At 42.9% G+C, this 27,546-nt stretch overlaps 2 protein-coding genes and 1 long non-coding RNA gene across 5 annotated transcripts; 2 read left to right on the top strand and 1 right to left on the bottom strand.

Moving 5' to 3' along the window:
• The first annotated feature begins 14 nt into the window (after nucleotides 1-14).
• On the top strand, nucleotides 15-12,342 carry oplah (5-oxoprolinase, ATP-hydrolysing). 2 transcript variants are annotated; one of them, XM_053238554.1, is made up of 24 exons: nucleotides 15-152; nucleotides 1,006-1,182; nucleotides 1,294-1,485; nucleotides 2,032-2,146; nucleotides 2,551-2,674; nucleotides 2,860-3,055; nucleotides 3,245-3,410; nucleotides 4,202-4,340; nucleotides 4,984-5,051; nucleotides 6,328-6,623; nucleotides 6,862-6,974; nucleotides 7,170-7,340; nucleotides 8,136-8,273; nucleotides 8,419-8,557; nucleotides 8,729-8,841; nucleotides 8,913-9,064; nucleotides 9,201-9,361; nucleotides 10,254-10,355; nucleotides 10,736-10,910; nucleotides 11,000-11,184; nucleotides 11,287-11,433; nucleotides 11,613-11,747; nucleotides 11,863-12,012; nucleotides 12,118-12,342. In XM_053238554.1, the coding sequence occupies exons 2-24, from the start codon at nucleotides 1,012-1,014 to the stop codon at nucleotides 12,325-12,327; spliced, it is 3,558 nt and encodes a 1,185-aa protein (XP_053094529.1). In that variant the 5' UTR covers nucleotides 15-152; nucleotides 1,006-1,011; the 3' UTR covers nucleotides 12,328-12,342. The 2 variants fall into 2 exon arrangements, with proteins under 2 accessions (XP_053094529.1, XP_053094527.1); XM_053238552.1 differs by having other exon boundaries at nucleotides 19-161.
• Nucleotides 12,343-14,136: 1,794 nt separating this feature from the next.
• On the top strand, nucleotides 14,137-20,109 carry LOC128319473 (uncharacterized). Its single transcript, XR_008302928.1, has 2 exons — nucleotides 14,137-15,879; nucleotides 16,953-20,109. It is a non-coding gene; the product is annotated as an uncharacterized LOC128319473 (long non-coding RNA).
• Nucleotides 20,110-20,390: 281 nt separating this feature from the next.
• On the bottom strand, nucleotides 20,391-27,173 carry foxh1 (forkhead box H1). 2 transcript variants are annotated; one of them, XM_026928452.3, is made up of 4 exons: nucleotides 26,990-27,173; nucleotides 24,504-24,980; nucleotides 22,553-22,657; nucleotides 20,391-22,080 (listed from the first exon to the last, which is right to left on the bottom strand). In XM_026928452.3, exons 2-4 carry the CDS (start codon nucleotides 24,918-24,920, stop codon nucleotides 21,199-21,201), a joined length of 1,404 nt encoding a protein of 467 aa, XP_026784253.3. In that variant the 5' UTR covers nucleotides 24,921-24,980; nucleotides 26,990-27,173; the 3' UTR covers nucleotides 20,391-21,198. The 2 variants fall into 2 exon arrangements, with proteins under 2 accessions (XP_026784253.3, XP_034165289.2); XM_034309398.2 differs by having other exon boundaries at nucleotides 24,504-24,976.
• Nucleotides 27,174-27,546: the final 373 nt, after the last annotated feature.

Genomic DNA, 27,546 nt, shown 5'->3' with positions numbered 1-27,546 from the left:
CGCAATCACGCTGCCTAGAGTTAGCCCCGCCCCCACGTGAAGGGCGACCGCTGCACGTGTGTGGAGTCTGAGAGTCAGAGCCGCTATCTGAGCACAGGACGGGTTTATTCACTGTTTGGGCTTAAAAGCGACACTTTGAGCATCATAGACTAGTGAGTACGGTATGTAAACGCTTTTATCTGGATGTTTTTGCTTGTTTTATTATCTGGGGACAGATTAAAGGAGATATTCAGCCCTAAAAGACAGAATTGAGGTGATTATTGAGGTCGGTGTTTATGCATTAGCACTCACTTCAGCTATAAACACCACAGGAAAGTTAGTTTTAGGAAACATTTCACCAATAACCTTTTTTTGTTTTTAACTCTTTTTGTTTTAATATCGAAAAAAAAATATATAAACCTCCTTTCCTTTATTAAAAATAAATACATTTCTTTCCACATTTTGTAGTGTCACTACCTGGAAATATTCTTAATTGAGATGACGTCATGAAGCTACACAAAAATATCCCATAATCCTGAAATTTGGGGGAAGTTTGCACAATTTAAAAAATAAAATAAAATAAAAACCAGCTAAAAATTAGTTAGAGTAGAATCATTTTTACTTTTATAATAATTTTTTACAATTTTTACTAGAGTAATTTTTAATTGAATTCATTGAATGGAGTTGAGCTGTGTGCCAATAAAGTGTCACGTGATCACAATAGAAATGCACAATGAGTTTGTTTAAAAAAAAAAAAAAAAAAAAAACTCATGAAGACTGAGGAGTTATCAACACTCCAGGTCTGGGAACACCACTGCCAGGTTAGTCAGAGAAGCAGCAACAGGCTGCTGTAACTGTTAAGATGATGCTTCCACCACCGTGCTTCACAGAGAAGATAGCGTTCTCTGGGTGCTGGGTTTCGTAGCACTTTGTGCCGAGGCTAATAAATGAACATCCCTGTGGGAAACTGTGCGATCAGTGTGTCTGTAAATGATTCATTCTTTTTGGTTTGATTCGTTTGGATAGTTCAGCATGGCCGACTCTGAGGGAAAGTTCTGTTTCGCCATCGACCGCGGCGGAACCTTCACTGACGTCTTCGCCCGTCTGCCAGACGGTAAAGAGCGAGTGATGAAGCTGCTCTCGCACGACCCGCAGAACTACAGAGACGCTCCCACAGAGGGCATCCGCCGCATACTGCAACAGGTGAGAGACCGACAGGTGAAGGGGGAGAGAGAAAGAGGTAGAGAAAGAGAGCACAATGGCACAAGAGTGAGAGAGACAGACAGAGAGAAAAACTGGTTGGATTTCCAACAGGAAACAGGAAGGAGTTTTCCCCGTGATGAGCCACTGGACTCGTCTCTGATTGGCTGGATCCGCATGGGCACGACGGTGGCCACCAACGCGCTGTTAGAGCGGCAGGGAGAAAAGATGGCGCTCGCCGTGACCCAAGGCTTCAAACACCTGCTTCACATCGGCACACAGGCTCGACCTGACCTCTTCGACCTGGTAAACAAACACACACACACACACACACACACACACACACTGCACGTTATCACACCGGCTTGACCTGACCTCTTCAACCTGGAACACACACACACACACACACACAGTGAAAATGACACCGTATTGTCAGGAACGTGAACATTTACCTCAGATGTGTTGGTAATTTCCTAAAAAAAGACTCTGTGGGACTGAAATTATACTGTAATTACACTTAGCATCATCCGCTAACTCTCCTTCAGTGGACTTCACCACATGTAGACACACCAGTTCTCTATCATAACTAATTTCGACTTCGGAAGACGTGTGAAATCTTGTATCCACGGCGACCAGACACTTCGCCACAAGCTATTCAGTTAGATCTTCTAAACGTGTTTCGCCTCACACAGATGTTTTTTTAATGGTGCTGTAATTAGCTAGAAGTTACACCACGGCCTGTTTAAAGAAGCTAACAGCTAACTCCTCTGAGGCTGTAAAATCGGGGAATGCAGCGTGTGTGTGTGTGTGTGTGTGTGTGTGTGTGTGTGTGTGTGTGTTTCTGCATCACAGGAAGTACGAGTGCCCGATGTGCTTTACGAAGAGGTCATCGAAGTGGATGAAAGAGTCGTCCTGAAGCAAGATGGCTGCCGTCTGCCGAGCAAAGAACCTAAGCGGATCGTCAAAGGTATTACTTGGGTGTGTGTGTGTGTGTGTGTGTGTGTGTGTGTGTGTGTGAGAATACACACTGAAATGTACACAGCTGAATGTTTGTATAGTACACAGTCTCTCTGTGTGTGCGATAGACAGCGAGACGTAACGCCTCTCAGCTGCACTACTGTTATAAAAAAATGAATCAACACCTTCTGACCAATCAGAATCCGGAATTCATCATCGCCGTGGTGTAACACTGTAATGATCAAAAATACCAAAAAACAAAAAAAACAACACAAAGCCACCATTTTCAGTGAAACAGAAAGATATCAGGAACACAAGGATACACTCTTGATGAATAGGAGAATCGTGTTAATGTAATATTGTCTCGTTTCTGTGTGTGTGTGTGTGTGTGTGTGTGTGTGTGTGTGTGTGTAGGTAGTACAGGTGAGAGTTTAGAGGTGTGGACTGAGTTGGACCTGCAGCGTGTGGAGAGAGATCTGAGAGCCGTGCTGTCTCGGGGAATCACCAGCCTCGCCGTGCTGCTGCTGCACTCATACATGTGAGAGTGTGTGTGTGTGTGTGTGTGTATATATATATCCTTTTCCAGATGAATGAAATGTGTTCTTGTGCATCTTAACATGTGTGTATATAGATGTATATCCTTTTCCAATTGAATGGTGTATATTCATGTGCGCGTGTTAACGTGTGTGTGTGTGTGTGTGTGTGTGTGTGTGTGTGTGTCAGGTACCCGGATCACGAGCAGGCGGTGGGCTCTCTGGCTCGGCGGCTCGGTTTCACTCAGGTGTCTCTCTCGAGCGAGGTGATGCCGATGATCAGAGCGGTGCCTCGCGGCTACACCGTGTGCGTGGACGCCTACCTCACACCCAAAATACACCAGTACGTCACCGCCTTCACCGCCGGCTTCAAGGGACGACTCGCTGTGAGTGTGTGTGTGTGTGTGTGTGTGTGTGTGTGTGTGTGGGGTCCTTGAAACTTTAAGCATGAAGATATAGGTCAGTCCTAACGTCCTTGTTATCTTAAACACACACACACACACACACAGGTGCCTTGAAAGATATCTTGAAAGGGCATGTTATCGTGTGTGTGTGTGTGTGTGTGTGTGAGACAGGACGTGGACGTGCTGTTCATGCAGTCGGATGGGGGTTTGACTCCTATGGATCAGTTCTGCGGTTCTCGGGCGGTTCTGTCCGGCCCAGCTGGAGGAGTCGTGGGTTACGCCCTCACCGCGTACAGCAACACACACCACACACCCGTCATCGGCTTCGACATGGGAGGTGAGACACAGCAGACGGACAGACGGATGAGAGCGTGAGAAAAGAAGGAAAGGGGTTGGGTTAAAAAGGCTGACACATTTTTCCCCTCTTCAAGGAGTCACCATCTTAAATTTTTGCCCTATTTTTTGCCCTGAGTTTTTTTTCAGGAAGTTCTCCCAGATTTCCCGACATTTTTTGCAGTGTTGCAGTAGTCATCTTTAATTGTAGATGGATATTGTAGTTTTGAAGCAGTTGTCCTAAATCCTTGACAAAATCCACGGCTTTTCCCAGGTTTTTAAATTTCAGCGTAATTTTGGAGCTATTTTAAATGTTGACGTAGCCAATATATGGTATTGGTCATTTTCAGAGAGTTCTTAGCTCCACTTTCAGGAAATTTGTCATCCTTAAGGTTTTTGCCCATCTCTAGAGATCTGTCTTAGCTTTCAGGAAGTCCAAGTAAACGTAGGACAAGATGTTAGGGCTTTACAAAAATCCCAGAAAGTTAAGTACATAATGGAAAGTGATTTTTAAGCTCATGACTACGATAAGGACTGAGCACTATTATGATGTCCTTTTAATTGAAGCTAAGTAAGAAGTATCTAAGAGCAAGTAAAAAGCCTGTGTAGCTGTGAGAGACAGCGGTGTACCAGGATATAGCTGTTTGTTCTGAGGTTTTTTTTTCTTTCAGTTGTGTTTGTGTTTTCTGTGGGTGTGGGAGATGTGGACAAAGAGACAGAAGGAAATGAACAGAATGGACAGCTGAGTGTTTTGTATGTTATTGTGTGTGTGTGTGTGTGTGTGTGTTTGTGTAGGTACCTCTACAGACGTGAGTCGCTATGCTGGTCAGTATGAACACGTGTTTGAGTCTACAACAGCCGGAGTCACATTGCAGGCGCCTCAGCTCGACATCAACACCGTCGCAGCGGGAGGAGGATCTCGACTTTTCTTCAGGCAACACACACACACACACACACACACACACGCGCGCGCGCGCGCGCACACACACACACAAATACTTTCTATTATAGTCTTTCCCACCCACTGCACACCGATTGTTTATCTTTCTCTGCATACGGTTATAATAGTTTTCTACTCAGAATTTTCAATTTAATAGGTTCTTCTACCTTATTACAATTTCTCTGCAAGATTTTTAATCCTAGGATCAGTGTTTGTGCCCTTCTGTAAAACATTGCTAGCGGTTCACACAGAAAACCTAAAGCAAGAAGGATGTAAAACATTAATGCATGTACTCTGTAATCATTATGTTTTGCAGATTATTGTTAAAACTAGAACTACCCATGGTCAAACATTCCTTTTTTTTTTCTAGGTCAAAGATCATCCTGTGTCCTGAACACACACTGTTTCAATAACAAATTCTTGCTTGAGCGTAACAGATAAACCAACATATCAGTGTACAAAGGGAAAACATTAAAACATTGACAAACACAAGTTACAAGTCAGAAAGAACTACAGAAAGAAAAGAATTTTGAAAAAATTTTCAATGAAATGGTATCAAGCGAGAACGTACACAGACTTTGGACACAACTATATGGTCTCAGTTTTCCTTTTCACGTGTACTTTTACAATTCTGTAGGTCTGGGATGTTTGTTGTGGGTCCTGAGTCAGCTGGTGCTCATCCTGGTCCAGCTTGTTATCAAAAAGGTCAGTGAACCAGATTTTCCCCTTGACCTTGAAATTAATATAAATTGTTTCATTCTATAAAAAAAGTTATTTTGGCCTGGAGCTTGCTCTAATATATGGATGGATCACTTTAGAAAGCACTTTCCTTCAACTGAAGGTCCATTGTTGCTTATTATAATATGTACTTATATTAAAACAAAATGAAACAGGGATTTGCTTTGGTCCAGACTAGACTCAGAACAACACCAGATCCTCAAGGCCAAGATTAGATAGCCAAGATCAAAACAAGACCATCAAGACTATCACCACATCCTCACAAATTTAGTCCAACATCTCCAAGGTGTGGTGTCCAAAATGAAGAATAATGCCTACCACTATCTGAATCAGATTTCCCCAAGACAGACACGAACACCAGAAAACCCTAAATTTGTTGAACTAATTTGCTGATCCAATCTAAGACTAGAAATAATCAAACTTGACCCAGTTGAAGAACATAATTCCCAAGACACAGACCCAAAACAAAACATGTGTTCTCTTAGACATAAACCAGATGCTCAAGATCCAGATCATGACTTAATCATGATCTGTCCCTGAAAGAACAGATGCTAAAAACCAAGACCAGGCCCCCAACATCCAGACCACAACTCTGACCAAGACCAAACACGTGGACAGTTTTTCAAATCACACCAAGACCAGTTTCTCAAAACCCAGAATAAGACCAAGACCATTCCCTCAAGCCCCAAAACAAGAACAAGTCACACAAGGCCTTAAAAAAGAAGAACACCAAAGACCCAAAATAAGACCGAGACTACTCCCTGCCCAATTTCCAAAACAAGTCCCTCAAGACCAAAAAAGGGCAAGACTCAAAGCAAGACCAAGATCAGTCTCCCAGGGCCAATCCCTCAAGACCTATAACAAGACCAAGACCAGTTCACCAAGCCCAAGAGTATTAAGACTCTAAACAAGACTTGTCCAAGACCTGTCCCTCAAGACCAGACCAAGACCAGTCCCTCAAGATCTATAACGAACCTAGTTCACCAAAGACCAGACCCTCAAGACCCAGAACATGACCAAGACCAGACCCTCAAGACGCAAAACCCATATCAGAACAAGTTTCCTAAAACTCAAGTGAAGAGCAAGGCCAGTTTTTCAAGAACAAGACCAGGTCCCCAGTCCCTCAACCAGACCTGCAGACCCAGACCAGTCCCTCCACGCCATGTTCTTGAGATCATGTTGATTTCAATTCTTTAGCTCTGTACTACAGTAATTGAGTGTAATACGTTCTTTTGCCCTACAGGGGGTCCACTCACAGTCACAGATGCTAATTTAGCGCTTGGCCGTCTACTCCCTTCTTTTTTCCCTCACATCTTTGGTCCTGGAGAGAACGAGCCTCTCTCCATAGATGAAACCATGAGCCATTTCCAGAAGCTCACCAAAGAGATCAACAACTTCCTCTCGAGCAGCCAATCACAATGCGATGGAGACAAACACACAAATAGTGACAATTCAGAAATGAGCATGGAAGAGGTCGCTATGGGATTCATCAGAGTTGCGAACGAAGCAATGTGTCGACCAATCCGAGCACTGACGCAGGTAAAACCTGTTAGAGCTGTTTCTAATTTTGTTGTTTTTAAGTAGGAAACTGGAAAATTGTGATTTGTAGCTCCCTCTAGTGGCCAATTGTTGTATTTCGATTTATGTCAGTATTTTTGTTCTACTACTCTCTGCTCCCTCTTGTGGAGAATCGTCAGATTGAGGTTGTTGATCAACAGGTAGAAACAGTGAGAGAGAGAGAGAGAAGTCAACGTAACGTAAGATTCTTTCTTCGCAGGCAAAGGGCCATGATACATCTCAGCACGCGTTGGCGTGTTTTGGAGGAGCAGGCGGGCAACATGCATGTGCCATCGCACGAACACTGGGCATGAAAACCGTCTACATACACAAGTACGGGCTCATTGTTAGCGTGCTACGTGGTTACATTGTTATTACCCGAGGAATAAGACTGATGGTGTCAAAAGTAACATCTCAAGTCGCCTTTTGGAAATATCCACATTCGTATTACACCCCAACGCGCACACACACACACACACACACACAGATTGTAAAGCTCTCCCTCTCTCTCTCTCTCTCTCTCTGTAGGTACAGCGGTGTGTTATCAGCGTATGGTTTGGCTCTAGCGGATGTTGTAGAGGAGGTTCAGGAGCCGTGTTCTCTGCAGTACAACACACACTCTTACTCAGAGCTCGACTGCTGGATCCAGCGGCTCTCACAGCGCTGCCACGACACACTGCGCAAACGTGGATTCAGCAGGTACTACACACTCACACACACACACACACACACACGCACAGAAAGTTCACCCGAAAACTGAATTGATAACACTTTTGAGCTGTGAGAGATCAGAGCTGTAACTGAGTGTGGCAGAAAGTGGGCAAAAAATATCATTAGTGTTTTCAGCTTTTAGTTTAGTTTTGTTTTGTTTTTTTTAATATAATTTTGCTAAATTCAGCATGGACTGGTTTATGCTGGAAAGCAATCGTTATAATTTGGCAAAAGTTGAGGATGATTGTCCAAAAATTAGGCAGGAAGTGTGCCGTAATGTGGCAAAATAGGGATCTTGCTGTAAATAAGCAAACATTACAGCATTAGGGGGAAAAATAATTGTGAAAAATAGAGTTAGAGTTGTGTTTGGCAAAAAAAAAAAAAAATTTAGTGGGCAAAAACAGGTTATAATTTGACAATTATAGATCTTTGCTATAATTTATAATTTCTTTGTAATTAGAAAAATATGCAGAAATTTGTAAGTTGTCAAAAATGTAGATCAGTTTGTGTTTAATTTTTTTTTTGCTGTAATAAAAAAAAAATAGGAAGATTTGTATTTAGACAAAAATTTGAAATAACTGGGCAAATTAGAATAAATACTGTAGTTATTTGGATATATATGTGTGCGTGTGTGTGTGTATGTATATATACAGCAGTAACATGTCTTGGTTTTCATCGTTTAATAATAGAAGTTATTTGAGGAAAAGGTTGGATTAGTGTTGTGTAGGTGAAAGTGAAACTGAACACGCTGCTGTGTTAAGTGTTAAGTAAATTGTCGTACAGTTCTCAGATCAGTATGGAGGCGTTCCTGCACATGCGTTACGAGGGAACAGACTGCGCTCTCATGATCAGCGCCAGCGAAGCGCCGCCTCACGCTCAGTCCTGCTGTTCCGGAGACTTCCGTACCGCCTTCACTGCACGGTAACACGCCCTGTAGCATGGAGTCTCGTCATCCACACACACACACACACACACACAGTGACAGGTGTTTTTCTAGTTAGTAAGCGTAATTAACTTCTACATTAGCAAGCTAACCTCGTGTGTTCTTTCTAACCCCGATGAACAGCTACATGAAGGAGTTTGGCTTCACCATCGCTGACAGACCCATAACGGTGGACGACGTTCGTGTGCGCGGATCAGGAAAATCCGGAATCGGGACAACGGCCACGGCTCGAGCAGGAAGTCAGCCACCAAAACCGACACAGGTGGGAAAAAAAACAAACCTTCAGAGCTAAAATAAACACACAGTGAGACAGTGAACAGAATTAGCTGTTGGGATTAACAGTAAATCTATTAGCTGGACCACCAGGCAAGCGGATCGTATGATAAGCGTTTCGTTTATCATATCTGTCCTGGCTTGATTGTTCCTCACTCAGATAACCAAGTGCTACTTTGAGGACCGATATCTGGACACGAGCGTGTTCATGTGGGACGATGTGTCATGTGACCACAGCATCGACGGACCAGCGATCATCATCGACAAGAACAGGTGTGTTTAAATCTCCCGTGTATACTGTCAACACCGCAGCAGCGCTCTTACAGCATCGATTCATCTTCCAGCACCATCCTGGTGGAACCGGGCTGTTCGGCCCGCCTGACCCCGAGCGGAGACGTGTGTATCGCCGTGGGAACGGACAGCAGGTGTGTGCTGGGGACGGAGCTGAACGCAGTGCAGCTGTCCATCTTCTCTCATCGCTTCATGAGCATCGCAGGTGAGACGTTTTAAATATAAATGTAGTATAACATGTAAGAAACAAAACACTGGGTGTGGTGCTGTTTTAGTAAATACTCTCTCTCTCTCTCTGTCTCTCTGTGTCTTTACACACACACACACACACACACACACAGAGCAGATGGGCCGTGTGTTACAGAGAACCTCCATCTCCACCAACATTAAGGAGCGGCTGGATTTCTCCTGCGCTGTGTTTGGACCCGATGGAGGTCTGGTGTCGAACGCTCCTCACATTCCTGTTCACCTGGGAGCCATGCAGGAGACTGTGCAGTACCAGGTGTGTACACACACTCATACACACACACACACGCACACACACACACGCACACAGCGATGGGACTCATGAGAAGAGCTCTGACACTGAGGTCTGTCTTTTTGTCTGTTTTTCCATCTCTCTCACTCTCTCTGTGTCTTTTTGTCTCTGACTTTTTGCTCTCTCTCTTTCTCTCTCTCTCTCTTTCTCTCTCTTTCTCTGTTTCTGTCTCTCTCTCATTTTGTGCGTGTCTTTCTGCCTGTTTCTCTCTTTCTCCGTGTGTCTTACTGTCACTGTGTGTTTGTCACTATGTCCATCTTTCTGTCTCTCTGTATCTGTCTCTCTCACTCTGTATGTTTCTCTCTCGCCCTCTCTCTCTCTCTCTCTCTCTCTCTCTCTCTCTCTCTGTCTGTTCTTCTGTCTGTCTCTCTCTGTTTGAGTCTTTCTTTCTAACTGTCTTTCTGTGTCTCTCTCTCTCTTTGTCTTTCTGTCCTTGTGTCTTTCTTTCTCTCTCTCTCTCTCTCTCTCTCTCTCTGTTTTTGTCTGTCTCTCCCTGTTTGAGTCTTTCTTTCTAACTGTCTTTCTGTCTGTCTGTCTCTCTCTCTCTCTGTCTGTTCTTGTCTGTCTCTCTCTGTTTGAGTCTTTCTTTCTAACTGTCTTTCTGTGTCTCTCTCTCTCTTTGTCTTTCTGTCCGTGTGTCTTTCTTTCTCTCTCTCTCTCTCTCTCTCTCTCTGTTTTTGTCTGTCTCTCCCTGTTTGAGTCTTTCTTTCTAACTGTCTTTCTGTCTGTCTGTCTCTCTCTCTCTCTCTGTCTGTTTTTCTGTCCCTTTGTTTTTCTTTCTCTCTTTGTCTTTCTATCATTCTGTTTCTGTTATTCTCTCTCTCTCTCTCTCTCTCTCTCTCTCTCTCTCTCTCAGTTGAAGGCGGTAGGCAGCAGTCTGAAGGAGGGAGATGTGATATTGAGTAATCACCCTTGTGCTGGAGGAAGCCACCTGCCCGACCTCACCGTCATCACACCGGTACACACAGCTATCTGTGTGTGTGTGTGTGTGCGTGTGTGTGCGTGCGTGTGTGTGTGTGCGTGTGTGCATTGTTTCTGTATTTATTCTTACATAATAATTAAGTCATCTTAGTGGGAATTGTGATTATACAGGATTATAACAGAGACGTTCTCTTTACTTGAGTATAAAAGCCATATGATCCGGGGGGCGGAGCTACGTATGAGCTCAAGTTTGAACCAATCACAGCCTGATATGCAAAAATATGCTAATCATTACAGAATGAGGAAATGGAGAGCCATATCTTGACTCTTGAAAAGAATCCGAATAGATTGGTGTAGAAGTGTAGAATCGCGTGTGTGTGTGTGTGTGTTTATTCCTCAGTCTCTCTCCGTGTGTAGGTGTTCCGTCATGGCGTGAGCGGCCCGGTGTTTTTCGTGGCCAGCAGGGGGCATCACGCCGATATCGGGGGCATCACTCCGGGCTCGATGCCCCCTCACTCCACCTGTCTCCAGCAGGAGGGCGCGGTCTTCACCTCCTTCAAACTGGTCACTGAGGGAGTCTTCCAAGAGCAGGGTTAGCTCTCGCTTCATTTACGCTTCTTATACGCTTTGCGGTTTTGCGAAGGGAAAGTTCTAGAAGTTTTGTTTTCCTCCACGGTTCAGCGGTCACGGAGGCTCTCCTGGCTCCTGCTCGTTACCCAGGATGCTCCGGGACACGTAATCTCCATGACAACCTGTCAGACCTGAGAGCTCAGGTGGCGGCCAATCAGAGAGGGAGTCAGCTGGTGGGGGAGCTGATCGACACCTACGGACTGGATGTAGTGCAGGCGTACATGGGCTACATTCAGGTGTGTGTGTGTGTGTGTGTGTAAGCAGTAAAAAGGAAACACAGCATCATGGTTTAACACCACAGTGTGTGTGTGTGTGTGTGTGTGTGTGTGTGTGTGTAGAGTAATGCAGAACTGGCGGTCAGAGACATGCTGAGAGACTTTGCGAGTCGACGGCGTGAGCAGAGCGGCTCGTTAGACGTGGAAGCTGAAGATCAGATGGACGACGGAACACCGATTAAACTTAGAGTGCAGATAAATGAACAGGAGGTACCGCACACACACACACACACACACACACACACACACACACACACACACACACACACGATATACACAATAGTACTCAGTATCACTAATGTTGATTCACGCACTGGGTTAGCTGACGTTACTTACACTTCTTCTATGTGTGTGTGTGTGTGTGTGTGTGTGTGTGTGTGTGTGTGTAGGGTAGTGCTGTGTTTGATTTCTCAGGTACGGGTCCGGAGGTGTGGGGAAACTGTAACGCTCCTCGTGCCATCACTCTCTCCGCTCTCATTTACTGCCTTCGCTGCATGGTGGGACAGAACATCCCTCTCAACCAGGTACACACACACACACACACACACACACACATACACACACACACACACTCTCTAAGGGTTAGGAATGCCCTGTTGCCATATATATATAGTGTGTGTGTGTGTGTGTTGTCTGCAGGGCTGTCTGACCCCCGTCAAAGTGACGATCCCCACGGGCTCCATCCTGCAGCCTTCCCAGAATGCTGCAGTGGTCGGAGGAAATGTGCTGACATCACAGCGAGTAGTGGACGTCATCTTCCGAGCGTTCGAAGTGTGTGCTGCGTCACAGGTTAATGAGCATGAGAGCACTGATACAGCCCATGTTCTACACACACACACACACAAACACACACACACACACACGCACACAAATGTGTGATTTATTTCCCCAAAGGGCTGCATGAACAACATCACGTTCGGCAATGAGAAGTGTGGCTACTATGAAACGGTCGGGGGCGGGGCGGGGGCGGGGCCGGACTGGAACGGGCGGAGCGGAGTCCATAGTCACATGACCAACACGCGCATCACAGACCCCGAGATTCTGAGAAGAGGTGGTTCTTATACACACACACACACACACACACACACAGTGTCTGTTAGCTGAGTGTTAGTGACAGTGAGAAGAAGAATTAGCATTTAATGTTTAATTCATTCAGAGATTATACTCTGGTTGTTAATGAAGACCTTCCTCTCTTTCTCTCTCTCTCTCTCTCTCTCTCTCTCTCTCTCTCGCTCTCTCTCAGGTATCCGGTGGTGTTGGAGCAGTTCTCTCTGGCGGCCGGATCTGGAGGTGGAGGTCGGTATCATGGTGGTGATGGTTTGATCCGGAAGCTTCTCTTCAGAGATGAAGTGATTCTGTCAGTGCTGACGGAGAGACGCTCGACACGGCCGTACGGTCTGCACGGTAATAACCTGCCTCGGTAAACACCCGCCTCGGTAAACGCCCGCCTCCGTAAACACTCGCCTCCGTAAACACCCGCCTCGGTAAACACCCGCCTCGGTAAACACCCGCCTCGGTAAACGCCCGCCTCGGTAAACGCCCGCCTCGGTAAACGCCCGCCTCGGTAAACACTTGCCTCCGTAAACACCCGCCTCGGTAAACACCCGCCTCCGTAAACACTCGCCTCCATAAACACCCGCCTTGGTAAACACTCGCCTCCGTAAACACCCGCCTCGGTAAACACTCGCCTCGGTAAACGCTTGCCTCCGTAAACACCCGCCTCGGTAAACACCCGCCTCCGTAAACACTCGCCTCCATAAACACCCGCCTTGGTAAACACTCGCCTCCGTAAACACCCGCCTCGGTAAACACTCGCCTCGGTAAACGCTTGCCTCCGTAAACACCCGCCTCGGTAAACACCCGCCTCCGTAAACACTCGCCTCCATAAACACCCGCCTCGGTAAACACCCGCCTCGGTAAACGCCCGCCTCGGTAAACACTTGCCTCCGTAAACACCCGCCTCGGTAAACACCCCGCCTCCGTAAACACTCGCCTCCATAAACACCCGCCTTGGTAAACACTCGCCTCCGTAAACACCCGCCTCGGTAAACACTCGCCTCGGTAAACGCTTGCCTCGGTAAACACCCGCCTCCGTAAACACACCGCCTCCGTAAACGCCCGCCTCCGTAAACACTCGCCTCGGTAAACGCTTGCCTCGGTAAACACCCGCCTCCGTAAACACCCGCCTCCGTAAACGCCCGCCTCCGTAAACACTCGCCTCCGTAAACGCCCGCCTCGGTAAACACTTGCCTCGGTAAACACCCGCCTCCGTAAACACTCGCCTCGGTAAACACCCGCCTCGGTAAACACTCGCCTCGGTAAACGCCCGCTTCAGTAAACACCCACTTCGGTAACATGAACCTCGTTAAACTGTTGTCTCGGTAAATAGCTGCCTCTGTAAACACCCGCCCAATTAAACACCTACCTCATTATTCATCTGCTGCAGTAAACACACACTTGATTAAATAAACACCTTTAAACAACACGTTCATCATAAAGTAATCAAATAACAAAACATTAGCTGAAGATAACGTGACAGATGTTGGCTGCAGTATAATACTGATCATGTGGTGTATACAGATAGATCCTCTGTGGTGTAAACAGATATTTTTTTTTAATCTGTGTGTGTGTGTGTGTGTGTGTGTGTGTGTGTGTGTGTGTGTCAGGAGGACAGAGTGGAACAGCTGGACTGAATCTGCTACAGCGAGCTGATGGACGAGTGTTAAACCTGGGAGCAAAGACCTCAGTCAGCCTCCAGCCTGGGGTACGACCCTGTTTGTGTGTGTGTGTGTGTGTGTGTGTGTGTGTGTGTGTGTGTGTAGTGTGAGGCAGATCTAGGCAACTCACATGCACTAGAGCACACTCCCACCTCACCCCCCCCCCCCCCCCCCCCCCCCGCAGGACAGGTTGTTCTCCACACCCCTGGAGGAGGAGGTTACGGTACAGAGGAGGAGGAGGAGAAGCAGCAGCTCATCCTCTAAGCGGCGCTGTTTAACCCGAGTGTTCGCCGAGAGAGGGAGTGTGTACGAGTATCGCCGCCGAGCTCAGGAGAGCGTCTGACCACCGTGCTCCTAAAAATCAACTCTCCTTCCTCTGTTTATCTCTCAACGCCGTTCCAGATATGTGTCTGTCTCACACACATTAACAACACACACACACACAAGCAGAACAGTCAGTGTGAAGACCAGTTCAGTCGGAATTTCCGACAAGGAAAAACCCTGAGAAAACGCCTCCTCAACTCAGAACGGTCTCCTGAACCCCCCGAGTCCAGCAAGTGACGTCAAATCAAAATGGCCGCTCACAGCATCAACAGTAAATAAAGTAGCACTTCTTACCTTTAAATAAGTTATACTGTATATACACATATTCACTTTAGATTCAATCAACATACACACACATTCACTCATTAAATCTATAACACTGACTCTACAGCTCACTGTCCTGAGGAAAATATATAAATATAAATATAGAAATATCACTCATCACCGCTAGCTGCTTAGCTCGCTTCTGACATCAGACAAACCTGGAGGCGGCCACGTTTTGTTCCCCACTTTATAGCTTGAACAAACAGAGGTCGAAAATTACGTCATTCCGAGTTTGCGACTTCCTGATTGCGAGGTAAGTGAAATGCAGCGTAAGTTCTGTTCGTCTCGGAGATTGGGCGACATCATCACTACCTGATCTGCATCTCCTGCCTGATTTGCACCTCACACACACGGATTAGGTGACCACAGCGCCGCCCGCAGTGCCGGAGCACTCGCACGCAACGAGGAAGCGATTAAATGTAACCGTAAATGGATAAAAAGAAATGTGTCCACTGTACGGCTCACTCCAGTGTAAACCAGTGCGATTCTGTTACTCAGTCATTTTAAAACATTATTAAAATGATAAAATGAAGACGGCCTCACTGTGTCTTTTTTTTTTTTTTTTTAATAATAATAATGAAAGTGTTCGTCTTTGCTTTTAATAGCTAAACTTTTTAAGAAATTATATTTAATATATGAAAAACTCAAATAAATATGAAGCGGTCGTCAAGGTGTTTAACAGGCGATAATTTAAGACTAAAGTTAACTAAAAAATGTAAATGAATACGTAAATAAAAATAAATATAAAAAAACTACATTAAATAGTTTAATCTTAAAAAGTTAAACACTAATAAATACATATAAAGTGGTTTTGATATGTAAACACCGATATCTAAAAAAGATCAATCATTTTTAAATTAATAAAGAAATGTAAAGTGGATGTCACTGTTTTAAATAAAAATGAATTTTTTAAAATCTGTTTTTAATTGGTAGAAATCATTTTTAAAAATCTTTAAAAATGAAAAATAAATAAATTTGGTCATCACTGCTTATTCTGGATACAAAAAAATGAAAATAAAACGCACAATATATAAAATCTAAAGTATTATTAAATTATACCACTGAAGCCATTAATGAATTAAAGAACCTAAATGTAAATGTTTCTGTCATGTTGTGTCTCTGTGCGTTGTGTTTAAAGGTGTATTTCTGCATTAGTCTGGGATCAGGGCAGTGACTAAAGCCAGAGCGCTGAAGCATCACGGATTCCCGAGTGTGATAAGAGCAGCAGGGAGTCGAGCTAACGCTCAGCATCAGCACAGAGAAACGCCGTGCGAATAAATTACGAGTCTGAGTGAGTCACTGTGATCCGACTCGCCGTTTTCTTAGCCACTCGACTGATCTGAAGTCGTGTAACGTTGTTGTGTAAAGATTTGCTGTTGTGACGTAGCGCTCGTCCTGAGGCACCTTCACCACATGTCCTGAAATTCCTCGCGCTCGAGTGGATCATGATGACAAACATCCACACTCATTCAAAGTATTTAAAAAATTTATTTGCGTTTTTCTTTTATTATTATTATTATTATTCTGCATGCAAAGTTTACTGACATCATTAAAATAAATTATTTATAAATTATTTATCTTAGTTTAAAAGGATTAGTTTATTTGTAAATGCGTAAAAAAATATTTCTTGTATTTTGTTGTACCGCAAATTTATTTGCGTGATTAAATGATTAATTATTACTTTTCGTATTTGTCATTTAACCACATCCGTTTATTTGTACGTTTATTTTTTAAAAAATAAAAATTATTTTATTTTGGCATGCCAATGTATTCACATGATAAAAATGATTAATTTGTAAATTGTTTATTATTTAAAATAGGTTTATTTATAAATTTATTTAAGATAGAAATATTGTCTACACAAATCCTGTGTATATTCACACGGTTAAATTAATACAGTTGTAAATTATCATTTAAAAATAATTTATTTGTAAATTTGTTTCAGTAATTTTGCATGCACATTTTTTTACGTGACTAAAATAATTCGCTTCAAATTTTTACAGAGCATCTGTTTCCTTTAAAATCATTAAACTTTAAAATTCCTTTTTTTTTTACTTTTAATTTATTTTATTTGATTAATTAAGGTGTGTATTTTTCCATTTTATTTACTTGTTTGTTTATATATTTATTATATAATTTTAGATGCATTTATTTATTTATTTAATGTAAATTTAGTTTATTTATTTAAATTTATTAACATTTATCTTCTATCCACTGAGCCAGCTGATAAATCCAGGGTGTGACGATATATCGGTATGACGGTATATCAGTGAAATCAGTGATACTGTTGCTATTCTAACATTATGCTACACATTAGAAATAATTTCATATTTAATAAGATAATGAAATAATTCATGTTTCCAGGAGCAGCACGTTGCTTCGAGATGAGCAGCTACAGTGACAGAGTGAAGATCATGATGCCGGAGTATCGTATCGTATCGTTATCGTCCTGCTTGAACATGCAGCCCTTTTACGGCGACGTGCTGCAAGTGGAGATGAGGTTTATCTCTGTAAAGAAGAGCAGGGCCGGGAGGAAAGAGGACGGAGGGGTGTAAAACAGAGAGACAGGAGAGAGAGACACAGCAGGAGGTCGAGTGAGACACAGCAGAAGGAAGACAGCTCACAGATCAAAGACTCCAAACCATATCAGCGTTTTCAGAGATTAAAGTGATACACTACTAGATATCAGCTTCCTATTAGACGAAGAGTGCACTATATAGGGTTTAGGGGCTGTTATTAGTTCCCTTTTAGACATACAGTGCACTATATAGAGCATAGGCTTTGTTACTGGCTGCTTATTAGACATTTGTATTACACATTATGGTCAGTAATTGCTCGGTATAAGACAGATAGTGCACTAGATCGGGTGAAGACACCACTGATGGCAGACTATTTGATAAATAGTACACTAAGTAGGATGTATAGAACACTACTATCAGACATATAGTGCACTAGTTACAGTGTAGAATTCATTAAGGGCTCAATATGAGTGTCATAGTACACTAGGCAGGGTGCAAAGGCTATTACTATAAGGTAAATATCACACTAGTTAAATTGTAGAGCCGCTTATTTGCTCAGTATGACATATATTGGACATACAGTATAGTGCACTATGTGTAGAGGCCATTATTTGTGGCCTATTGGATAAATAGTGCACTAGATAGTATGTAGAGGCCATTACTGGTGGCCTATTGGACATAAAGTTCACTAGGTAGGGTGTAGAGGCCATTACTAGTGGTCTATAGGACATAAAGTTCACTAGGTAGGGTGTAGAGGCCATTACTAGTCGTCTATAGGACATATAGTGCACTAGATAGGGTGCAGATGCCAGTAATGGTGGCCTATTGGACATATAGTGCACTAGATAGTGTGCAGTGGCCATTACTAGTGGCCTATTGGACATATGGTGCACTAGATAGGGTGCAGATGCCAGTATTGGTGGCCTATTGGACATATAGTGCACTAGATAGTGTGCAGTGGCCATTACTAGTGGTCTATTGGACATATAGGGCACTAGATAGTGTGCAGTGGCCATTACTAGTGGCCTATTGGACATATAGTGCACTAGATAGTGTGCAGTGGCCATTACTAGTGGCCTATTGGACATATAGTGCACTAGATAGGGTGCAGATGACATTACTAGTGGCTTATTGGACATATGGTGCACTAGGTAGGGTGCATATGCCAGTAATGGTGGCCTATTGGACATACAGTATAGTGCACTAGATAGGGTGCAGATGCCAATACTGTACTGTATTTGATAAATAGTACACTAAGTAGGATGTTACTGTCAGACATAGTGCACTAGTTACAGTGTAGAATTCATTAAGGGCTCAATAGGAGTGTCATCGTACACTAGGTAGGGTGAAAAGACCATTACTATCGGGTAAATAGCACACTAGTTAAACTGTAGAGCCAATTAATTGCTCAGTATGACATATATTGGACATACAGTATAGTGCACAATGTGTAGAGGCCATTATTTGTGGTCTGTTGGATAAATAGTGCACTAGATAGGGAATAGGGGCCATTAATTATGGCCTATTGGATATATAGTGCACGAGATAGTATGTAGAGGCCATTACTGGTGACCTATAGGACATACACAGATCAGCCATAACATTAAAACCACCTGCCTAATATTGTATAGATCCCCCTTGTGCCACCAAAACAGCTCTGACCCACCGAGGCATGGACTCCACAAGACCTCTGAAGATGTGCTGTGGTATCTGGCACCAAGAGGTTGGAAGCAGATCCTCCATGGATCAGACTTTTGCTCAATCAGATTGAGTTCTGAGGAATTTGGAGGCCAAGTCAACACCTTGAAGTCTTTGACATGTTCCTCAAACCATTCCTGAACAATTTTTGCAGTGTGTCAGGGAGCATCAATATTTGCAGCAATATTTAGGTAGGTGGTACGTGTCAAAGTAACATCCACATGAATGCCAGGATCCAAGGTTTCCCAGCAGAACATTGCCCAGAGCATTGGGGTGGTTTTAATATTATGGCTGATTGGTGTATAGTGCACTACATAGGGTGTAGACGCCATTAATGGTGACCTTTTGGGGTTCATTAGATGGAGCGTAGAGATATCAAACATACACCACATTAGATTTAGTGCACTACCGAGGGGATTATTAGCGGTACTTTCACTATGCGTGTTTCCCCAAGTCATTATTTATAGTGTTCTACGGTTACAGAAACTATTCCGTAATACTATTTCAGATTAAACACTATGCTATTCAGACTGATGTCCTGACATCATCACAGCTCTTTTCACATGCTGTGTAAACACCTTCACAACCACCCAAACTGTAAAGTGACGGTCTCAAATACAAACGTTCCCCCGACACCCCGAGTGGAGTCCATCAGTCGGGACATGTCCGAGGTGTGAAGATCGTATCTTCCATTACTTCAGATACAAAACATGCCTTGGCTGATGGACTACATTTAGGGTAAAAGGTACACTGTGGACATTTGATTTCTCACCACAGCACTGCTGAATTCTGGATCCTGATTGGTCAGAAGCTCTGACAGTAGTGCATTTCTCTAGCAACAGCTCATTCACAGCGACTCGTACACTCCATAAACAGATTCAAAAATGGCTAATTCTTGCTATTTTTGAAGGAGATGTTTATTTAACATTTATGGAAGGAGTCTCCAGTGTCAGTGCTTTGTAACAGTCAGAGGTAAAGCGGTAACATCTTTTTTTTTTTTTTTTGTCTTATTAATTTCAAGATAGAGAGAAAAAAAAAAGAGAGGCTGGTGAGGGAACGACTCTTTATAGCTTTACAGAAACTTATTTTGTGTAAGGTCCACAGTGTAACTATAAATGGATTAAAAAGTACAATGTGTCATTTTTTAATCATTTTTAAAAAATCATTGGCAAATTGCAGTGATCTAAGAGGTGTAAAGACTTGAACATCAATATGCCAGCTTTCATACTTTATACATTCACAGTCACATGAGAAGGTAAAAAAAAAAACAGTATGGAAATGTTTAAAATGCAAATGTCAGACAAGGCGTTGGTTTGAGACACACGATTAGCAAAGACACAATGTACCGGAAGAGGACAAACAAAAAAACGTCAAATAAAGGACAGAACTATGTGAATAAATAGTCCGTTCCACTTGGAGTACCTAAGAGGACAATGTGGGGGGAAATGCTACACACATCCAAATAAAAAATAAGGACAAAAAACATGTATAGAATGTGTGTACAAATGGTTTGTGTCCCTTTTAAAATCTCAAGGAGGAAAAGAAAAAGAAAAAAAGCTGAAAATGCTATATACTTAAAGCACCGTTTTGAGGGAGGGAGGGGAAAGAAATGGAATGAATCTTTTTTTTTTTTGTTATAAAATAGCCCTTAACAATAGAAAACAATGTTAAACACACACACACACACACACACCTATCTGCATTTGATAAGTTTCCCCTGAATAGCTCAGGAGATTGCAGACTAACGACGAGCCATCAACATGCAGATGCAGCGGCACCGAGATTCTCTCAAACCGGGGGGTTGGGACTCACACACTCCTTCACACACTCATCTGTAACCCACATGATCAACACAATCCATCAGATCAATGCGACAAACGCTAATTGGACCATCAGTTAGCATTACTGTTTACAGTAGCCTTACAGCCACATGTGGAATTTAGCATGCAGGTTAGCCATGTAGCATTTTAGCATTACAGAAAAAAAAAAAAAAAAAAAAGGTAGTAGCATTTCTTTTTAAAAACGTTTTACAATAAAAAAAAAGTCGAGGTAGGAAGACGTGAAAAGCATGTAAACATCAGTTAAATACCCTGTTTTTACACAACACCTTGCTTTCAACCTTTTCAAAATGGTAGGTTTTAAAATACAACATTCAAAATGTCGAGGTGAACATTTAAAAGATTTCTCAGAAATATTACAAAAAAAATAATAAATGGCAACAAAAAGATAAAATGAGTGCAAACTGTCAGTGCAAAGTTTTTGGTCATTGTTGCGCTACATTCATCAGTCGATTAGTAGAAGAAGTGAACGTTCCCGCCTTTGGATGGAGAGTGAAAAATGTATCATTTCCCATTTAAAAATATTATTTCAGCAGCAGTTCGGTAGCAACAGCGCTAGGAATACTTGCTAAATGGAGGTCCATATTGATTTGGTGGCGTATGCACGTCAAACACACTCTTGTTGGGCGGAACTGACTGCAACATACTGTCCAAGTCCATCAGCAGGGGCGGAGCTTGTAACGAAACACGCCCACTGGATAACAGGGGCCAGTAAGAATGGGCGCCGAAGTGATTGGGCGCGACATGATGGCTGTAGAACGGAACGGAGCCGAGAGGGATGAAAGGGTTCGTGTTGAAGCGCATGCTGGGCGGGGCTACGGCGTTCGGGGGTGTGTACTTGGCATAAGAAGTTGGCAGCTCCCAAGGAGGAGGCGCCGAACCACCGCGCTTCGCTACTTTGCTCGGCGGGAAATAATCGTCGTATCCGTCGGCACCATGGGGTCCTCCGTCTGTAACTCGTTTCCTCACCTCGAATCGCGTCATCCCTCTCCAGTCTTCATCGGACGACGAGGAAGACGCAGGACTGGCGGAACTGGCTGACGCGCTCCGATTGGATGAAAAATATCGAGGGCGTGGCGAGCGATGATTAGACTCCGTCCCCCATCCGTCACCTCGACCCCTGAGCGCGTCCGCCGGTCTAAAGCTGTGCAAGAGCGAATCGATAGCGAAGGACGAGTCCAGTTTGGGACGATAAAGGTCTTCTGGAGCAGGGGACGGGCGCCGGATGGGCAGGTCAGGCGCGGCGGGCTGCGTTTCATCTTGCTGAGCAGGAGTGTGCCCTTGCAGGATGTAGGGCGCCAGGTCCTGGGCGAAGATGGTTTCGTCTTGTCTGGACACGGCCGTGTTCTGCCTCTTCAGCAGCTCCAGAGGGACCCTGCTCACCTCCACAGCCCAGAAATTCCCCTTCCCCTGAGGCTTCCCCGGATCCTTCAGCACCTGGAGAGAGATGGATCAACCTTTTTTAGAAGAAAATAAACAAACATACAAGAAGTATTCATAAATATGCGGCAAAATTTATTCCGATTTGAGAATTTGGGTTGATAGAATCACAGACATTAGCAGGATTGTGATGATCTAAGTAGCTTAGCATAAATATTCATTATTTTAATTCCAAGTCATAGTAAAGCAGAAGAAGTTAAAAAGATTGGTGGTAGTCATATAAGCAACTGGTTGATGAAGATAATCTAAGCTCCGCCCATGTTGACCCTAGCAAAACCTCCTGAGAACTCAAAAATGCTGCAATAATGGAATATTACTGCATTGTCAAGTGTCTGTCACAACAACACTGAACATTATGGTATGCTTCTTAACACTACATGCTTACTCCTGGATCATGCTAATCATGCTAGCTGTAACTGCTTTGAAATCTTCACAGGGGTCACTGCAGGGACACGGAGGACATACGCACCTTGACGAAGCAGTCGTAGGAGGACAGGTTGTGCCGCACCGAATCTCTCCATCCTTTGTAGTTCCCTTTGAAGAAGGGGAAGAGCGTACTTATCTCTTTCAGGATCTGAGCAGATGAAAGGAAAAAATGAAGTCATGAAGACAGTCCTTGTGTCCCACCACTGTGTGACTGATTATAGGAGTCTCGGGTGCAGCACACACCACAGAGAGTTGTTAGCATTACCTCTGACCAGGGACCAGAGCTGTGTCCGAAATGCTAATATGTGATAGAAGAGTGTTCACTAAAATTTTAAAAGAGCACGTGGTTTGGGACAGTTGGACAAAAAAAACCTTCGGAAAAAAGAGGACATTACAACTTTTTCACTAGCTAGCTAGTCAGATAAGAGAGCTTAGCATCAGCGATGATGAAGCCACTTTGCAAATGTAACTTGTCAAGCTATTCAAGTTAACCTGTTAACGTACATTTTAACAAATAAGCTAATGACACTACAAGCTACTAAGATAAAATAGCCAACTACGCTGAAGCAATGAATTGAGGAAAAATCAACAGTGCAGCTATCCACCATGCCAGTTTTGTTGAAAAGGTGAAAAAAAGTAGCTTTTTACTGGAAAAACTACATTACTATGAAAATATCTTAGAGGTAGTTAAGCTAGTAGCATTGCTAGCTAGCCAGCTAGCTACTCTCCACCACTGGTTAGCATACAAAGATCAGTTTCCTGTATAAATTAATGCACCCAGTTAAAGGTGTAGCATTAAAATGGCACTTTATTTCATTACACACTCATCTTAACGACCTGAAGTGCATTATGGGTAGTTCTAGCATTCAGCCATTTAATTATCCCTCATTAATGTAGGTGACATTTTGACCCTTACACACTTGATAGCATGCATTACTTTCACTCCTCCTCCCTTCATCCCTCATTCTTATCACCCTGTCTAAGCAGAGCTCTGGTTACAACTCTCTCCCTGCACCAAATACAGTGTGTGTGTGTGTGTGTGTGTGTGTGTGTGTGTGTGTGTGTGTACTGTAACGATGGATAGTATTATCCCACTATTATAATTTAAACTATTTCTAAGGTTTGTTAATTAATGTTGTTTATCGTATTATATTTCTTTATGTTGGATTTATTATAAATCAATATACAAAATCATTTGTGGCTTTTTTCTCTTTTTTTTCCCTCTTTTTTTCTAATGTTCATCTTATCTTTTATCTTTAACCATTACTGCATCTAGCTATGAGGGCAGTGAGGCCTGGACCTCGGAAGTTTCTGATGGTTTTGGTTTTCTGCCCTTGTCTATTTCAAATGTTTAAAAAAAAAATAAATATAATGTTCATTTTGCATGTTTGTTCAGCAAAAACAATCAATTTTATGTAACTAGGCTATAATATATAAAATACGAAAAACAGTTCTGTAATTTACAATAATTTGATAAAAAGTGCTATTTATTAATGTAAATATCTCTACGCTATTGTTCTTTAATATGAAATCAGTTCACTGTGACGACTCGCTAGGAATATATGTAAGGAAAAATAAAAAATGCTCTGTAAGAAATAGATATCAGTTTTGAGGCTGACAGAAAAAAGCTTCTTCCAATAAGTAATTGTTAACTGTATCATTTTGAAGGAATACAAAAGCAAACCCCAGAAAAAGAACCAAGATATTGTGTAAATTCCTATTTTTCAAAATTTTTAGAAGCTGAAATCAAGAGGTAACTTGGGCAAAAATATTACTCAACTCAGATTAACCAAACTAACTGGAGTCAGAGTAATTTCTGGAAGAATAGGACATGAGAACATAAACAGATTAAAAATAGCACTTGATGCAGCACACATTAAACACTGTGGTGTATTAACTATGACAGGATCTCACTAACTTTTCATCTTGGGGATAATCAATACATTCGTGCAATAAAGAAATATTTCACATTTCCTACAGGTGTTGAGTCTTACCTGAGAGAGAGTGAGCTTCTTCTGGGGTGAGTTCTGGATCACCATGGCGATCATGGCCAGGTAAGAATACGGCGGTTTCGGGTAGCGCTGATAGTTCTTCTTCTTGCCCGCGTTCGGCGCCCATTCGCCGGCGTGCTGATCCGCGGGGAGTCGGGAGGCACCGTGAGTCCCGGCCCGAGACTCGTCCATCAATCCGGGTACAGGTTTCTCTTCGGGGCCGGTTAGCTGTGGTAACACACTCCCCATTGCCCCGCTGTGTTGCGCCAAAACCCCGTCCATGGCCCCGGAGTTCGGGCGCAAAGTTTCCTCGGAGGTCCCGGTGCACCGCGGCGTGGTTGAGATCTGTAGCCGGACTCCGGACTCCCTGTGCGGGCTGAGCGCGCCGCGCCACTCCGCTCCCCCCCGGAGCTTTGTCATGCTGATGAAGATGATGAAGGAGGAGGAGGAGGAAAGTAAAGGGCTCCACGTCCTCGCTGTCTGGGGAGCAAACAATTAACAGTTTCTCGTCAATCCCGCTGTGTAAATAGACAACCATCAGCCCCCATATAGAGGAGGGGGGTGGAAACTACAACTGGTTCATTTCCATATCATTTTTTCACTAAAAGTTTCTGAGGTCATATGCGTGATGTTTGACCCATTATTGACCTTCCATCAGGTCTTTCAGCATTATCAGAACTTGAAGGGTAAGTAAGCTGATTTATGGAACCATTACTACTTCATTTCTTCTTTAAGTTCTTGGCTCCAGTCTGGAGAAGCTCAGAAGTTCAGTCAGTGTGTAAGAATTTGAAAATGTCCTTTTGAGATTCAGGATTCATGACTACAACCCCAAGCATAAAATGTCAACATCTCATCAGCGTAAAAATCTAACCTTCTCCCAGAAAGTACCAGAAGCACTGTACCTGGAGGGCTGAATCACCCCGAACCCCCCGGACAGGCTGCTTATAGTAAGCACTGATAAGTATTGAAATGAAGTCATCGGCTCCACTGGGGTGGGGGGGGGGGGGAAGGGAACCTTAAAAAAAAGGGACAAGCATGACAGAAACTGTGGGTTTTAAAAGGACAGACAGAAAAAGAAAGAAAGGGATGGAGGGTATAGAGAGAGAGAGAAATAATGTGGTGTAGAGGTTTCACTCAATAAACAAAAGAACACAATATACACACACACACAGCTAATAAACACACTCTCAGGTCACACTGAGAGATTAAAGCCTGGCCATCAATACGAAATAATAATAAAAAAAAAAAAAGATAAGGTAATTTACACAAGACCATTCAAGATCATTTGTGTATTAAAACCCATCCATCTTTAACGATTTATTCAATCAACAATGTCCATAAAAGGATTTCCTGTTTAGATGATCACAACTGAATTGAACATTATTTTCTTTTAAAGAAAATTTTCACCACAAAAGAAAAAGTGCTACGCATCATGCACTCCTATTTTTCCCTAATTAATCAGGAAACGTATTCATTAATCGCTATATAAGATATCAGCCATTATTTTATACCCCAATGTGAAAAAATAATAATATCAGGAAGCCCTTAGGACTTGGTTCCTACATAGTGCACTACGTAGGGTTTATAAGTAGAGTGCACTTATGTGCAACGCTCCAGTGAAGGATGTACAGTGTACAACACATGGTGTATGCTGTGCATTTGGAACACAGCCACTTATTCCGAAGAATAAGTATGCATTTGGGACAATCCACTGTGCTCAGTGTGCTAATGTCCGAGCAACACACACACACACACACACACACACACACACACACACACACAAAGTCACACTCACTGTTCCTCCTCAAAGCTTTAGAATGAGGACGAGAGGAGAAACGGTTTCAGTTAGTGAGAGATGAGACCATGCACACTTCCCCTGCTCACTGTCAGGGCTTAGCAGGGAAGAAAAAAAAAACTGCTACGCCTGGGATGAAAGAAAGAAGGGAAAATTTAAAAAAGTGTATCTCTGGGATACCTGGGTGAGAAGACAGGAAAGCAAGAATAAAGAAAAATATATAAGAAAAAGAACACAGACAATAAAAGAAAGAAAAGGGGGAAAAAGCAAAGAAAGACATCAAGGAAAAAGAAAAAACAGCAAAAAAAGGGATGGGGAAGTTGGGAAAAAGAAATACAGGGAGGAAGGAAGAAAGAAAAGAAAGAAAAACAGGAAGGAAAGAAAAAGGAATGAAAGAAGAGAAAAAAATGACAGACTGAAAAAGAAAGAGATGGATGGATGGACAGTTGTACCAAATGAAAGAAGAATAAATGTCAGAGACTCTTGGAAGGAAAAAGAAACAAAATAAGAAAGAACAAGTTACAAAATGAGAGGAAAGAAAGAAAGAAAGAGAAATAATGCTTTTTTAGCTGAAAGTAAAAGTGATGTGTCAGAGATGAAGATGAACGTGTGCTGAAGATAAACTGGTTTGTTCAGGAGGCAAACACACACACACACACACACACACACACACACACACACACACACACTTCACCTGTGTTTCAGTGAAAGTCTTTCCCTTCAGCACAAGCTCCTTGTTTTTGTTTAAAGCTCAAAATCCTTTTCCTCTGAGAAGCAGAAACTGGGAAATTCTAATGAAGTGTGTGTGTGTGTGTGTGTGTGTGTGTGTGTGTTGATGAGGCTCCACACCACCACCTGCAGCTCTAATTAGACTCAGACTGAGATTGGCCCAAACACACACCACTGAAACCAAGCAGATTTCATACCTCGGTGATCACACACACACACACACACACACACACACACACAGTGAGAATGTGTGAGAACATTTTAGCAGCTCATTTTTGGGAACAAAAGACACTGAATGTGATGAAATCTGCAAGTGTCCATTTTTCCCCCATGTTCTTTATTTTGCCTAAGTGCGTATTCAGATTTCATTTTTAATATTTTTATTTGAAAATAAAAGTTATTTTAATTTGATTGCACTGGGACTCCACAGGTTTAATATGCATTTAATTAAAAAAAAATGACTTTATGGATTATCAATCATAACAAATCATGTTTAGACAAGTATAGTAACAATGTTCCTGT

This window comes from Pangasianodon hypophthalmus, chromosome 12 (assembly GCF_027358585.1).
Source record: "Pangasianodon hypophthalmus isolate fPanHyp1 chromosome 12, fPanHyp1.pri, whole genome shotgun sequence".
In the NCBI taxonomy this organism is placed as follows: domain Eukaryota; kingdom Metazoa; phylum Chordata; class Actinopteri; order Siluriformes; family Pangasiidae; genus Pangasianodon; species Pangasianodon hypophthalmus.
This window is presented reverse-complemented; position numbering and strand designations above follow the sequence as displayed.